Here is a 16,232-nt window from a genome sequence, read left to right on the forward strand (position 1 = left end):
GTAATCTGCCAAATTTAACATAATAGAACGCTGTCCCACCTGCTGTTGTAAAAGTTTGACAGACTGACAGCTGTTTTCTGGAAGAGTGGTCTCTAGGGTTTTGTAATGGGTTCCTTGGCAGGCAGGCATCCAACAGATGAAGCTTTCCCTAGCCTGCTCCAGTTCTGCTCCAAGAGAGGGAGCCTTTCAGCCTTTCCAAAGAGTGGTGCGCCGAAACCTGTCCTCTGATTTTGTGAAAAGTTTCCCATTCCTGCAAAAGAGGCTCCTGCCTCTTTCGCTCTGCCACATTGTCAGGAGGAAGCTAGGAAATTTCTTTACCATTTCTGTGCGTTGAGCTTACCTTATCGCTGCAAGGTGGCTGGGGGTGGTGCGTGTCTTTTCCTGTCCATTAACCATTTCTGCAGCACTCTGCAGCCTCCACGGCTGCCAGCGTTTCCTGATCTGAAAAAGCCCCATGGGAGCAGTTACCTCGTGACATCTTCCCCCTGGGCTTCATCTCGAAGGGTGGGGAAGCCAGGGGAAAACAGGCAACTGAGTGCCTGAGATCAAGGCACCTGCTGATTTTGTTTTCAAGGGTGCAATTGTACGGCAAGGTCTGCTCCAGCTCAGCAGGCTAATTCTCTGGCTCTGTTGCTGTTAAGTCCCCAACCCTGTCTCAACTGAAGATACACCAGAGTAACTTGCTCACCTGAGCTCTGCCAGGGCCCAGCTGACTGACCTGAAATCTGTTGAAAGGGGCATTCTAGGTTGTGATAGGGGTGGAACCAAAAAGGGGAGATTTAAGCTGGACCCTAAGCCTGTGTAGCTCAGTCGTATGACCTGGCAACTCAGAGTAAAACATTATTTTAAAGGCTTGTTTTCCCTCTGCCAGGCTTAGGAAGAGCAGCAGCAAACCTGCTGCTGAATGAGTTTTGGATATGGCATAACTTTATGCTGGCTTAACTTACAGTGGCTTCTTCTGCTACCTAAGCAAAGTCCTTCATTTTGAAAAGAATTCCCACGCCAATGGCTTTAAAAGACTTTACTTTGAGCCATCCCAACATCCCTTCCTTACAGGAAAGTCAAGAAATCGTGGGCACCCAGGAAGAGTGTCGACTGTGGTGTCATGGTTAGATCACTGGACTGGGACCTGGGAGACCAGGGTTCAAATCCCTGCTCAGTCATGAAGCTCACTGGGTGAACTTAGGCCAGTCACTCTCAGCCTGAACTACCTGACATGGGATAAACTACCTGTTGTGAGATAAAATGGAGCAAGGGGAGAGCTGTTTACACCACCTTGAGCTCCTTAGGGTGCAAATGTAATAACCAGTTCTGGCCCCTCTCAGGTAGGCACCATTGCCATGACAGTGGAACCTTGGGTTACACACCTCCCCCTTTGTGTATGCTTCAGGATACGCATGCGGCAAACCCGGAAGTCACAGAAAGGTTTCCGTCAGCCGCACCTGCGCGGAATTGGGCTACCGCCACGTGCACCTGTGCAGAACAGGTGCCTCTGGATACGAATGTTTCAGGTTAAGAACAGACCCCCGAAATGAATTAAATTTGTATTCAGAGGAGTTCATGGTGAGTTCCAGCACCTCTTTTTTCTAGAAAAATAGCACTGGTAATAACTAACAAACTAAATACTGGAGAGATGATTCCTAGGATGAACCAAAGGGACACTCACAAGCACCATAAAGCAACCTTGAGGCTAAGGTCAACTTAGCAAAAAACCAAAACAAACACTCAAATCCATACCAAAAAGATTTCAACCCACCCATGAAAATGTCGCTGAAATTTCCCCTCCCCTTATTTTCAAATGCAGTTCCCTTTATTGTTGGTTAATGGAAAACAGTAGAGAAAAAGAGAGGAGAGATTTTCAGCACGTCACTGGTGCAAAGCACAGTCTAAGGCTGGAATAGGGAACTTGTGGCCTCACAGCTCCCATAAGCCCTGGCCAACAGGGCCAATGGTCAAAGATGAAGGGAGTCAGCGCCCCACAACATCGGGGTGGGGTCGGGGTGGCACCAGGTTCCCTGCCCCTGATGCAGAAGAAGCAGCTTCAGGTCTCGAGAGCAGGAGGAAAGTAACAAGTATGGAAGCTGTGTGACCACAGGAAGTGATGTCAGCACGAGGACAGTTCAAGTTCAGCAGACTGTTAAGAAGCGACCAGAATAAATAATGACAGGCGAGGAGAGGGGGGGAGAGAGTCAAAGAGTAGGAAGGAACGGCATGCGAAGAGCAAAATTTATACTAGTTGAATCACTTGGAAAACACTCATGGAAATTCCAAAAATAGCTCCTAATGATCCTATCTACTGAATGGTGAATGATTAATTTCTGGTTACGAAGCAATTATGTTGTCTTTTCACAGTGCAGGGAGCTACAGTAAGCCCACAGAAAGGGATTTTGGATTAACAGCTTCAAAGACAAGAGGAAGCAATTTGCACTCCTTGTGTTTTTACAGGCTCTTGTTTGTCTCCTTCTGGCATATGTGCGGCTGACTCAACAGGTCTGGATGGGCCAGTGATTGAGCCTGCCCCGTATTTCCTTTTCCTTTACAAACAGGCATGTCAGTACTTTGGACTGGAAGGATGGCTGACCTACTGTACGTTTAGCTGCACATCTGCAGCTTCTGGGTGTTCAGGTTCTGCTTAGTCTAATCATGTCACGTTTCAAATGCATTGTTGATACTGATCTTGAAATGCTCTCAAAACATGTTCCTCTTATCTTAAAACATATCCCCCTCCTCTGCTCGGGAAGGTCACTACAATCCGCTAATGGAACCCAGTTAGCTTTGCTGGGCCTCATGCTTATCAGCTTGTGACATACCCTCCAACATTTCTCCAATGAAAATAGGGATGTCCTATTCAGTGATAATAATAATATTAATAATACCCCTCCCATCTGACTGGGTTGGCCAGTCACTCTGGGCAGCTTCCAACATACCCATCAACATTTCTCTGATGTAAATAGGGACGTCCAAAGGAAATACCAGGATTAAACCAGAAACCGGAACGGCTTCTGTAGATCCAGGACTGTCCCTGGAAAATAGGGACACTTGTGGGGGTCTATTGTGGTAACACAGAGGCTGGCTTTTTCACTCATGGCACCAGTGTTGTGGAATGCCCTTCCTGGCTGAAATGCAAGAGGCCACATCAATATTTTGCTGGCTTCTGATGACACACTTGTTTAGTCCAGCATTCCTTTGAATTGAAATTCTGAGTGTATTGTTTTAACTGGGGGTTGCTGTTTTTGGGTGGGGGGCAGCCAACTGCTTTAATTTTGTCATGTTCTTTAATCGCTTGTTTCATTGTATGTTTTAATTAAGCTTTCTTTAGTGCCCCGAGGGAACCCTTATTGTGCATTTTAATCATGTACTGATGTTAAAGTTGTAAGCCACACTTAGAAGCAATTTTGGCAGTATGAATAAATGCAAACAAGTGGTGCTGATTACTTTTATCTATTTCTGTTATTGTTTGGTTTACCTTTTGTAATCAACGGTTGCCAACCTTTTACCGGCCAGTGGGCACATTTGGAATTTTGTGCAGAGGAAGTCGGTAACAAAATGGCTGCCGCAGGAATGTGGCACAACACAAAATGGCAGCCAAGGCTACGTGGCATAACACAAAATGCTGACCACAGATAAAAGAGCAGGAGAAAAGAGCCAAGGGCTACCAAATGGTGTGGAGATGGAAGGAAAACACCTGCACCAGCCACCGCCACACATACTCACAGAGAGAAGCTCTTTGTACCTCTCCTCTGTTCAGAATGGGAGGGTGAGCAACCAGCCCTGGCATGCAGTGGAACTTGGGCATGCCTAAGAGGGCATGTTCAGTGTAGGATTGCTTAAGCCTGTGCAATGAGGAACTCAGCAAGAAGAGCCAACTATTTCCAGTGCATTGCAGGGGTTTAAAAGGATTTTTACTGAGACTTTTTGTGGGTACCAGAGAAAGTACTGGCAGGCACACTGGTACCTGCTTTAAGGATATTAGATGTTTAATTTTCCTGAAATGGGAATATTGATTTGAGTTGCTATGTGTATTTTAAAAAAGGGGGCGTCGTCAAGGTACATCTCTCATGTGATTGGCTAATAGTCACATGGGAGGTATACTTTGACTATTCGTGACAGTCTCTCTTTCTGTTACTGGTGGCTGTTACTGTATCTCTGTGGTGTGTGTCTGTGAGGAGAATACAGGACACAGTAAAAGACAGTGTGTCTCTGCCTGTAATAAGTCAGACAGAGGGTGGTCCCTATAATGTAAACAGGGAGACTTCTGTCCAGGAGATTTCTTTTAAAGAAAGAACTCTTTGCTGAGCTAAAGAGCGAAGTGGGAACTGAGATTGGACCCATGTTTGTATGAACATGAGAATGTAAATATGTTCTTCATTTACATATTTATTAAAAGAATTTATTCAGTTACCCAGAAGAGTTATTAGGGTTTTTTCTTTCTTTCTGTAAGCTACTCCGCCACTTGACATCAAGTTTATTTTTTCCCCAATTACCCAGTAATAACAACCTGCACATTGGTGACCCTGGCTGCATATTGTGAGCTACCTTCACCCCAGTTTCTTTTATTCAGGGTCTAGCATATGAATTAAAGCAGGATCTGGGTGCCCGTGGTTATCCAGATGTTGTTGGACTCCAACTCCCATCATTCCTCACCATTGGCCATGCTGGCTGGGGCAGCTGGGAGATGGAGTTCAGTGACGCCTGGAGGGCAACAGGTTCTCTCTCAATTAAAGCCCAGTCTATTTTAAGTATGATGCATAGGCCTGAGTTGCACGCGCCCACATCCCACAAAGCAAACTTATGTAGCTCATGAAGTGTGTGAAAGATGCAGGCGTTGGGGAGATAGATGCAAATGACATGGGTCTTTTCTGTTATCCACCAGCAAAAATATGGTGGCAAAGACACCAGGGACTAGCCTCATCCATTGAGTTTCAATATGCACATACCAACAATAACCAGGTAAGTCAACACCCCAGAAAGAATGGGCTTCCAGAAGAGCATGTGCAGAAGGCCAGACAGCCATCTTAACAAGAGATTACAGGACTGCTATGTTAAGTTATTCTTTCAGAAGTGGTCCTTTGCATACATTCAGTGCTATATTAGCTGTTCAGTCCAACTAGTGCTGTGCTGAAAGTTTCTCATCCTTTTTTTTTTTTTTTTTTTGCAAGTGTTCCCCATCAAATAATGAGAAATGAAAATGCATTCAAAAATTATGGGAAGAGAAAGTGATCAGTGAAGCTCTCAAGGATGGGGAGACAGGATTTGCTTCATGCTTTTATCATACTTTTGAGGTGGTTGAGGGATGTTGTGTGTGTGTCCTACCATTCATTCTGTAAATCATCTCACCAGTGGGCTGCGCTCTGCACCCTTCCCAGGTGTCCATGCTACAGTTAAAGCTCATAGGAAGACATGATGAAGCAATTAGATCAGGAAGTGTGGGCAACTGGGGAGGCTGCAGAATGCTGGAGAAATATTTATGGAGAGAGAGAGGAAAAAACTCCACACACCACCCTCAGACACCTCACAACAATAAAGTAAGCTCAAAAGTCTGAACTCACTGAAATTCCAAAGTGCCATGAGGAGGAATGGGGGGAAATTGAAGTCTCTTTCGCAGGGGAAGGATAATTTCAAGAAATCGGAGGACAGGTTTCAACACAGCACAAGACTAAATTATTTGCCTTCAACTGGTGGTTCCGGAGTCATAAACGGATCAGGATCTGACCTAGCATGGGTTGTATCAGTGCTATTGATATAAGCAGAAAAGGCTGATAGAAGGAGACAGAGATAAGAGAAAAGTAGGAGACAGAGAAAAAAAGAAAGGGAAAGAAGGAACAGATCTAGAAAGATAAAGTAAACAGAAAATTAATTTGAAAGTTAAATTATTCAATGCAGCTCCCATGTTGCAGGTTGGGCTGAAAGGTGGATTCTGAATTTTAAAGGCAGAATCCAGCTAGACCACCCAGAATAATTTCACCCTTGTTGGGATGCAGGGTGATCAAATTCAGGATGGTCCCTCTTATCCCTTCTCCTGCAGCCCCTGGAAAACCTGCACTCCAAAGCCCTTTATATTAGCAAGCGTTACCTTAGAGTCTCTCCAGACGACCCCCGCCTTTTCCAAAGGTTGACCAAGCTGCTTGAGCGGCTGGTGGCAGAAGACGACTTCCCGTCCCCCACGTGCATGCGGACCACGGTTGAGGTGGTGAATGCGCTGCGCACGTTCCTCTCAGGCTTGGCAAGGATGATGTAGACCTTTGGCACGAACATGCAGCCGAGAGCCACTGTGGCGCTCAGGCTGACGGAGAAACACATGGTGATGATCTTATAGTTGCTCCCAAAATAGATCGGCACGAAAGCCAGCCAGATGATGCAAGTGGTGTACATGGTGAAGGCGATGTACTTGGCCTCATTGAAGTTGGCGGGGACGTTTCTGGTCTTGAACGCATAGAAGGTGCAGCTCAAGATGAGCAAGCCATTGTATCCGAGGGGAGTCACGACCCCCAGGTTGGTGGTGTTGCAGATCAGGTACACTTCTCGGATGCTCGGGTAATCGTGCTTTATATTGGGCGGCTCCATGATGAAAAGAGCAACGATGATGCCCAGTTGGACGCATATCAAGATAAATGCGATGACCAGCTGGGCACAGGCGCTCATGAAGCGAGGTTTCTTGGTGCAGATCTTCTTCTTGCTGCCGGCAAGGATCCTCGCGATGCGGTTTGTTTTCGTCACCAGCGCAGAGTAGCTCATAGCCGGGGAGAGGCCAATGCCGATTCTCTGAAGGTAGCAGTAGATCTGCTGAGGCTTGGCGATGAGGCAGAAAGTGCACAGGTAACCCAGAAATATGCCGGCTAAGATGATGTAACAGAGTTCTCGGCTGGACGACTTGACCACCGGAGTGTCGCGGTACATGATGAAGACCGCGGTGACAAACATGGTAGCCAGGAGACCCAAGCAGGCGAAAACAACAGCAGCAATTGGTTCTGGGTCGCCCCAACGGAGGTACTGGACTGGGATTAAATCACAACCTAGCATGGAGAGGAAGGAAAAGTAAGTCAGTGAGGAAGAAGCCTCAGAGTAAAGAACCGAAGGCAACAACGGCAGCAAGGATTTTGTATGCGCAGAAGTAGAAGGAAACAGCAATGCCCAGAAAAGTAGAATGGATTAGCAAACTAATGGACTATGCCAAAATGGCAAAACTAACTGCTAGACTAAGAGACTCTAACAAATGAGGTGTTTGTAGAAGACCAGAACCCCTTTTCGGATTACTTAAGTAAATGCTTTAATCCTTTTTCAAGACGAAATGGATTTATATCTCGAGCAACAGAAGAACAAATTTTCAAGTTTATATTTTATACTTTGCTAATGTTAGAAACAAATAGGCAGCTCAAAGAGCTGAGATATAATGTCTTTTCAAGTGATATGGGAAGTCACAGAAAAATAAGAATGTGGTTTTTTTAAGATGCATTATGTGGATTTTTTTTTAAAGAACCAAAGGCATCACACAGGTGTTCTTAACTTGTTGCGGTGCTGGAATATAAATCCCCCTATGCCATTTGCCTACTCTTTCGTTTGGGGGAGATGCAAAACCTCTGCAGCAGACACAGCTTGTGTTTTGCCATCTTGTTCTTCCAAAATGTGTTAACACAGACACCCATACAGGTAAACCCTTGCAGTGGGCATGTCAAATGATTATCATTTGTATTGTTATTATTTAAATGTATATCCCACCTTTCTTCCCAAAGGAGTCAGTGAGGCAAATGCACAAAGGATTAAAAACATCTAAAATGCAGGTGCAAACTGGGAAATTGTTTCGGAAGAGGGAGGTCTACAGCAGATGCTGAAAGGCAACAGAGATGGGGCCTGACTCATATTTGATGAGAGGGAATTCCAAAGGAACTGGCCTGTGCAAATCCAACTGGGAGTTCAATGTCCACAAAAAGAAATTTCTCAGAAAACCACTTCCTGCTTTCCTGACTTCATGCAGATTTCCTAGTTTGATATAATCCTCCTCAGGGCAGTTGACCTTCCCAGCAGCTCCTTGATTGTTACTCATAAAGCTGATATTTGATTGCTCTTCTAAGCTTGTCGTTGCTGTTCTTTGGGGCCCCCTGCTGAGTCCTTACAAGCCAGCTGGCATTGGGTTTTCTCATATCTTAAACTACTTCGATGCTCAGTCAAGTATTCAGCTCCTTGAGAAAACCTCACCTGTGCTCTCACAGTCCTCTCGATTGCATTTCCAGTGCACGTTATAACTGACCACCAGCCATCCTTTCAATTATTAAAAGTGACACACACGCTCCCAGTCAACCTTGTCACAAGGGGTAGAATTATATTCTCCATTAACAGCTGCCTTTCATCCTCTCCCACTCTGTAGTTTAATGGAAAGTAAATCCTATGGAATTCAACGGAGCCTACTTCCAGGTTAGGATTGCAGCTTAAATCAAACCAACACATTGAATCTTGACCAAGATAGATTCCTTCCTTCCTTCCTTCCTTCCTTCCTTCCTTCCTTCCTTCCTTCCTTCCTTCCTGTGACCCAGAACATCATAAATGGTTCCCCCACATGCTATCCCACTAACAGCTCTGTAATGTAGGTTAAAGTTGAGATACAACCAATGCACTTCATGGAGTTTGGAATCAGGATTTTCCTACCCTATCCTTCCTCTAAACAAAATATATTTATTCCCCTTCCAGTAGCACCTTAGAGACCAACTAAGTTTGCTATTGGTATGAGCTTTCGTGTGCATGCACACTTCTTAAGATTTCGTATGCATGCACACGAAAGCTCTTACCAATAACAAACTTAGTTGGTCTCTAAGGTGCTACTGAAAGAATTTTTATTTTGTTTTGTTTCAACTACAGCAGACCAACACGGCTACCTACCCGTAACTTCCTCTAAACGTTACACCAGCCTGGTTCTTTACTTCATATTCACATTATTTATTCACAGACTGAAGCTGCTTTGGGGGAACAATGCATCGAAACACAACATTGAGAAAGAAACGAGATGACAGATACATGATAGATATGGATTGTGGCTATTTTGTGTACGCTGCTTCCCAAACCAGAGGTAGGAGTGCGCTGGATGCAGAACAAATGGGAGTGCGTACTCCCATTTATGAAGAGAAAAAGTTATGAAGAGAATCCAGTCATGCCATATAGAATACTGAGTAATAACTTTTGTGACGGCTAATTGCAGATTGTGTGAATGGTACATCGGTTATTTACACTCCACCTTTCTTCCAAGGAACTCAAAGTAGCATGCATGGTTCTCTTCCTGCCCATTTTATCCTTGTAAGGTACGTTAAGCAGAGAGACAGCGACTGGCTGGAGTTAACCCAGTGAGCTTATACAATATACGATATCTTTATTGTCATTGTCCCATACAGAACAATGAAATTGAAAAACTACATAAAACATTCAAAAACGCCTAAAAACTCTGAAACCCCATTTTAAAATATACTACACTATAAAAACCCCTAAAAACTCTGAAACCCCATTTTAAAATATGCTATACTATAGAGACCCCTTATGCTGCGTTTAGAACCAGAATTGCATTTGAGTAGAAACTGTTTCTCAGGCGGCTAGTCCTGGCCTTTATAACCCTATACCTTCTTCCAGAAGGCAGAAGCTGAAAGAGATCATTTCTGGGGTGCGTACTATCCTGCGCTATCTCTGCCGCTTTCTTATGGCACCTGGCAGCATAGATTTGATCTAAGGTGGGAAGAGTGCACCCAATTATTCTCTCTGCAGTCTTTACAACCCTGGACAGCATTGTTTTTCCCCTTCATGGCTGAGCAATGATTTCAATCCTGGCCTCTCAGGTCCTAGTTTGATGGTCTAACCACCATACCTGGTTCTCTGTTAGGGACTGTTTTGAGGATAATCAACTTGTCTAGATCGTTCTGGAGGGATTTGTGAAAGCCCTCTGAGAAATGCTCAACAATCTCAGTGGCTTCCTCCAAAGTCCTGTCTTGAGAAGGACCCTCCGAATTCACCTTTGTTTTTGCTCTAGGTGAAATCTGGTGGCAGCACAGTAAGAACAGAGCTGGCAACTCAGCTTCCACGTCAAGGATTGTTCTCCAGCACCTCATTAGTATGCTTAGGGTAAGTCTTCCCTTGGCTGCTTTTCAGGGAACTTCTTGCTAGCTTACACTTGAAGTGCTAAAGGGCTGAACTGTGATCCAGGAAAAGGAGAAGGTGGGGGGGCAGGAAGCAGGGGTGTCCTTAATTTACTCCATCAGATTAGTTAGATACTTTTCTTCCAACTATAGGAAAAAGCACATTTTTGAAGTCTATTGCAATTAAATAGAAGCCTTTCAGGCATTTCACGGACTCCAAAATACCGAGCTTCCTTGTTCTCACCTCAAAAATCAAATTTCCAACACATTTAGAGGACATTAAGAATGAGAAATGCCGATATAGCCTGCAGATAAAGCAAAGGCCGGTAAAGAATTAATTGCATCTTCTCTCCATCCTTGCCTCCAAAGCTTCTGGAAGCAACTCTTTGTTTTGGTTGCTCCATGAGTGACAAAGAATATGGGATTCAGCCCCCACAGGAGGTAGCAGTGATTGTCGCAGTTCTGGCCCAGACCACAATGACACAGGTTCTTACTTGAGAATAAGGAAGCGGTCTTACTTGAGAGCAGAGAAGACCTAACAGGCTCAGTAGCAGGTAATGAGTCCCAGAGGCTGCTACACTCAGGTTAGAGGGCAGGAAAGCTGAGGCTACATGGGTTGGGGAACAGTGGTCGAAGTGTAAGGAGTTCAAGATCAGGGCAAAGATCAGAGTTGTCCCAATGGGTAGGCACACCCACCTGCCAAGTCTCGAAAGACAAGGCAAGGAACGCTTACTTGTAAGACTCCTGTGCCTTACAAGATTGCTGGGTCCACAGATGCTCACTTTGTTGGGAACGATGTATCTGTTGCCAGTGATGGGAGTGCAGCCTGGTCCTTCAAGACCAAGTGGTGACCTCCCCTTCTGACTCTGGTTCCTCCACCCCTAGCATTGGGCTGATGCCCTACCTGGAATTCATTGCTGCGTTCTTCTCCCCGGGAAGTAAAATGAAAGATGGGAAGACTGTTTACCCAGCCAAGGCAGCCATATCCTGGGAGAGGGAAGTATCTGCTTCCTCTAGGCTCTGTTCCCCAGTCTCAGCTCCCTCTCATCACCCTCCTACCATTTGACAGAGTGAGGCAGCTGCCTCACGCAGCAGATGCTGAGAGCGCAGAAGCATCAGTCCCCATAGGACCAAATTCTCCATTCCAACCCTGCTGGCTTCAAAGGTTTGCTTCACCTGCATATTCCCCCCAGGGAACGCACTGCAGAGCAGCACCCAGAAGGATTGAACTCTCCACTCGGCAACTGATGAGCAGAAGGTTCAATCCTGTTGGCTGAAGGGGCCATAGAAACCTGAGTGTGAAGCCCCTTCCTCCATAGGGCACCGAGGGGGACAGGAACAGAAGATAGTTTCCTGGAAGACATAATGGCTGGCTGAAACCTTGAATGGAACAACACCCCACAACATTTTGTTCCGGGTAGGGATGGGTGAATCTCTTAATTTTAGCTTCACATTTTTAAATTCCATTTGCAACATTTCCACCCAAGTTTGCATGAACTTTTAAAAAAATCCTTATAAAAATTCATCAGAATTATAATGCCTATTCCTCCTAGTATACACATTTGCATGCAATTTTGCCCAATAAGCATATTTTTTGCTACCAATTTCCCCTAGCAGAACACCTTCCTCTTGGCTATTTTCAGCAATATGTGCATTTCCACATACACCTTCCCCTAATATGCACATTTTTGTATACAGTTTTTGGCTGGAGAAAGGGGCGTTGCATAACTCAGGGATTTCAATGGGTAGATGAGCTTCTGTCCACATACTGTTTTGGGAAGTGTGAATTAAAGAGAAATCCCACCCCAGTTGCAGGTCCCATTCGTAAGATCATAATCTACATACCAGTGAGCTCATGGTTGGGCCAAGAACCCAACTCGCAAGCTGTGCATGTGTATTCATCAAAGACAAATTCGTTCTCTTTACACCGTGTGCAAGTCCAACAACAACTGACTTCACCTTTGCGGATAACCTAAGAAGAACACACATCAACATTTCAATGTCTGCAAAAATATTTTGCTTTGTGCAATTTTTTTTAAAGAAAATTAACCTGCCTCCGCCCCCCATTCACATTTTATACACCTCTCTCCTGTACATATATTTTACCAAATGGGCTGAAGCTATTTATGGATGCTATTTCCGTATGATCAGCCAACACTTCCCTTGAGCTAAAACTACTCACCCATTTTCAGATTAGCTTTCAACGCTTGCCAAAAGCTGGGGCCCAGCTCTGGTTGGGAGCCAGAAGCCCTGAGCGCATCATGAACTCAAAAGGACCTTCATTTACCTTGATCTCTCCTTTCTCACATGGCTCGCTGCAGACAGATCTGATGGCAGAATTTTTATGGGCCCAAATTTCGTTGTCGTCCATTTTCAGTTCGCCGTTGTCCCAACTTCCAACGTTGATATAGTCAAAGTAGTCCTTTCCCATTTTCTTAAAGTTCATGATCTCGTACCTTTCGAACAAAAAGGACAAATGCAGTTGAGTTTAACACAGCGCTGAGGACAGCCATGTAAGGAAATTGCCTTATACAGACTCAGACCATTTAGCTAAGTATTGTCCACACTGTTTGGCAGCAGCTCTTCAGGGTTTTAGGCTGGGAGTCAAAATTAACCTGGTTCCAGAGAACGGTATGCAAATATAGAAGAGCATCCTTAAGATTGGACACTGTTAGGACCAGCCCAAGACATTTTGCCCCCCGAGGTCCATTACTTTCAATGAGCCTACTCAAGAGTAAAATGTAGTGCAATGCTACCCATTGAGAGCCAGTGTGGTGTAGTGGTTAAGAGCAGTGGACTCGTAATCTGGGGACCCGGGTTCGCTTCCCCGCTCCTCCACATGCAGCTGCTGGGTGACCCTGGGCTAGTCACACTTCTCTGAAGTCTCTCAGCCCCACTCACCTCACACAGTGTTTGTTGTGGGGGAGGAAGGGAAAGGAGAATGTTAGCCACTTAGCCACTTTGAGACTCCTTCGGGTAGTGATAAAGCAGGATATCAAATCCAAATCCAAACTCTAAGTCCTACTTAGAATTTTGATGAGTCTACTCTAAATTGGCTGTGGTCAGATACAACCGCAGCATATTGTGTCACAGGTATGCTGCATATTGAGATTAACAATTAAGAAGCCAAAATACATAATGACATATGCAATCCAGACAAGGAAATATAAATTCCCAACAGAAACAACGCAAAGTTAAATATGACTATACTAAACAGGGCTAAAATGTATCTGCTCCATAATAGAAGCATGCTGTGCATTGTTTAAAAACTTGAAATATTACATTGGGTTACAAATTCTGATAAAGGTATGCTGCATTAATGATGCATGCCTATTTTTCAAAAAAAAGATCCACTGGCATTCTATGGTGTTCTGTGATTCATGCAACCCTGAAATGCTGTCAGGCATTACACAGGAATTTAAGAGGCTGCCTTATACTGAGCCAGACCACTGGTCCATCTATTTCAATGATGCCTACACTGAAGTCAGTAGCTCTCCAGGCCTTCAGAAAGGGGTTTATCCTGGCTCTTCCTGGAGATGCTGGGAATTGAACCTGGGACTGTCTTCTGCTCTACCACCGAGCCACTACCCTTCCTCTGAAGTTAATGGCTGGATCCAGAGTTCCTGTGAGCAGAACCCCACTGAGATCCCACATCCAACCCTAAACCAATGTGATCTTTGCGATCCCTTTGCCCTATCTGTGTAGGTTCCTGGCCATTCTGGATCACTGCTCAGGGGAAAGCAGAGAATCATCAACCATGGAGAAGGACATGGCATTGTACTTTCACCTATGGAGTCTACTCATCTTCCCATATGCTGATCATCATAGCATCATTTCTCTCTGACCATGAGTAAGAGGTCCACACTCCACACTGCAGAGACTTGGCTAAGAGCCACTGTGTTTTCTCGCCTGCATGGATCCTCCTAGTCCTTTTATAAGCTTCAGAGACCACAGTCCTTTAAAAGGGTTTATTAAAGTGTAATTTGAATGTGCGACTTTTCCAAATAATTGGTGGTTTAGGCAGGTGTCGTTGGGGCTGAGTTTTTGCCTATTATTTGCATCACCAACTGAAAGGCGGCGTATTAGACAGTGTAAGTTTCACTTGAAAACTTTCACACTGAAAATGATGTGATTCTCAGAAGCCCTGAAATACTGATATATATTTTCCCGCACACACAACTTATGTGACCCAAAGTATAATTTTCCTGCTGAGGATAATATATAATAGAGGTGAGACCTTTTTTCCTGGGCATTCAGAGGGAAGAGAAAGTCAGACAGAGAGAAGGAGAGAAATTAGTTGACTGCCTGCCAAGGAAAAAAAGCTTAAGTCTTTTGATGCTCGCTTCAAGTGATCAAAAGCACTCGCTGACGGAGGTTCTCTGCCAACCAGCTAATTCAAATGAATCCAAAATAGTATGAGAGTAAAGTATCATTTAGACTTCTGCATAAATCAGCCAGTCCGATCCATGGTATAGCCATGGTGTGTTTAAGAAGATATTTGCAGGGCTCTCATTCACCTGGAGGCAGAAGCAATTCACCAGGCTAGCTTCCCAGCAGGTGTTGCTTACTGGGAGGAAGAGGGGAAGGGGTAAGGCAGTGGGGAGGTTGGTGTGGTGGAAATGGAGCCAATCTGGCACTCCTGCTGGTGCATTTACACTTTGCTGACCTCCCCACTGCTTCATCCTCTACCTCCCAGTATGCATGGGTGATCCACCTGCCGGGAAGATAGCACAGAAGCTCTGCCCCACTCAGAAAGCTGCTTCTGCATGAGAGATACCCATCACGTTCAGCTTAATATGTGGATAATGCCCATTCACAGACATTTCCACCTTGCAGGTTGAGCAGCACACATATGGACATTGGTCTGGGGCTACTGTACAGGACCCCTGCTTGTCACTAGACAGTGGAAGAAGAGTTTGGATTTGATATCCCGCTTTATCACTACCCGAAGGAGTCTCAAAGCGGCTAACATTCTCCTTTCCCTTCATCCCCCACAACAAACACTTGTGAGGTGAGTGGGGCTGGGAGACTTCAGAGAAATGTGACTAGCCCAAGGTCACCCAGCAGATGCATGTGGAGGAGCGGAGACGCGAACCCGGTTCCCCAGATTACGAGACTACCGCTCTTAACCACTACACCACACTGGAGTGATGCCTGGATAGGCATTTAGCAAGGCACACATCTTAATAGTTACAATTAAGACACAGAGCAATGATTAAGGCATTTCATGCTTTCCAGATTGATAGCTATTTAACAGTACCGTCCCGGTGAGTCTCCATTCTCGTCGAATGTGATCATATCTCCAGAAACTCCAGTGAAGTTGGCCTTCATAAGAGAATCGAGGAGTTTCCGTCCATCAATGGGCTTCATAGCATCACAAAGACCCGCGTAGCCTGGGCAAAGTGCCATCTGCATGTTATGTAGGCCGTAAGCCATGGAGTATATTGCATTAATCACAAAGCCCATCTTGGAATCTTGGACATGTTGTGTTTCTAAGGTCAAATTGCCTGTTGAGAAGCACAGCACATTGCAATGGTTAGAATGCTCAAGGTAATAAAATTAAGTTTTAGTTTTATATCTACAGGAGCCCCTACCCCCTTTTAGGGCACTGGAATTTTTTTTGGGGGGAACCCAGTTCTGACACCAGATACAAACATTAACTCTTCAATAAGGTCAGCGACAAAGCACTGTTATTTTCACGGAAGTCATCCCACGGGCTTCATCGATAAGTGACTGCAAACCAAGTTGCTGGCATCTCAACAAAAGACGTTAGTTAAAAAGAACAGTTGGAAGAAAATGTTCCCTAGCATATTAGCTGTGAAGGACCAAGCGATTTCCCTGCAACCAAAAATATTACCATGACGACGAAATATTGTGAGATTGCCGAAGGAGCAGGCCAATGTCAAAGCACGTGTTTCTGAAGTCTCTCTGTGCCATGGCTTGAAAGGTGTTGAGCACAAATAGTTTTTGTTGAAATCTGTGGGAGCAGCTGAGCACATAAGGACCTTCTAGGACAATGGCCATTATAAGTCATTCTAAAGGGAACTCACCCACACCTTCCGCTGGAAGTTAATAAATAGTGTTCAGCTGGAAAGGAAAGTGTTGGGTTTGTGCTTCTTCCAA

General features: G+C 44.9%; 1 protein-coding gene across 5 annotated transcripts in view; it reads right to left on the minus strand.

Moving 5' to 3' along the window:
- Positions 1-16,232, minus strand: part of GRM5 (glutamate metabotropic receptor 5) — a 291,461-nt gene that overhangs the window by 41,209 nt on the left and 234,020 nt on the right. For 3 of the 5 annotated variants that reach the window (XR_014218745.1, XM_082219004.1, XM_082219005.1), the window contains exons 5-8: positions 15,370-15,616; positions 12,397-12,565; positions 11,955-12,081; positions 6,074-7,013 (exon numbers count right to left, since the gene is read on the minus strand). Coding sequence is in view for 4 of the 5 variants with exons in the window: in XM_082219004.1 (XP_082075130.1) it covers positions 6,074-7,013; positions 11,955-12,081; positions 12,397-12,565; positions 15,370-15,616 (1,483 nt within the window). In the remaining variant the exon portion in view is untranslated. Of the gene's footprint in view, positions 1-340; positions 442-6,073; positions 7,014-11,954; positions 12,082-12,396; positions 12,566-15,369; positions 15,617-16,232 lie in introns of all 5 variants that reach the window. The other 2 variants (XM_082219006.1, XM_082219007.1) reach the window with 1 other exon arrangement.

Source organism: Podarcis vaucheri (genome assembly GCF_965113315.1).
Source record: "Podarcis vaucheri genome assembly, chromosome: 4".
Lineage (NCBI taxonomy): Eukaryota > Metazoa > Chordata > Lepidosauria > Squamata > Lacertidae > Podarcis > Podarcis vaucheri.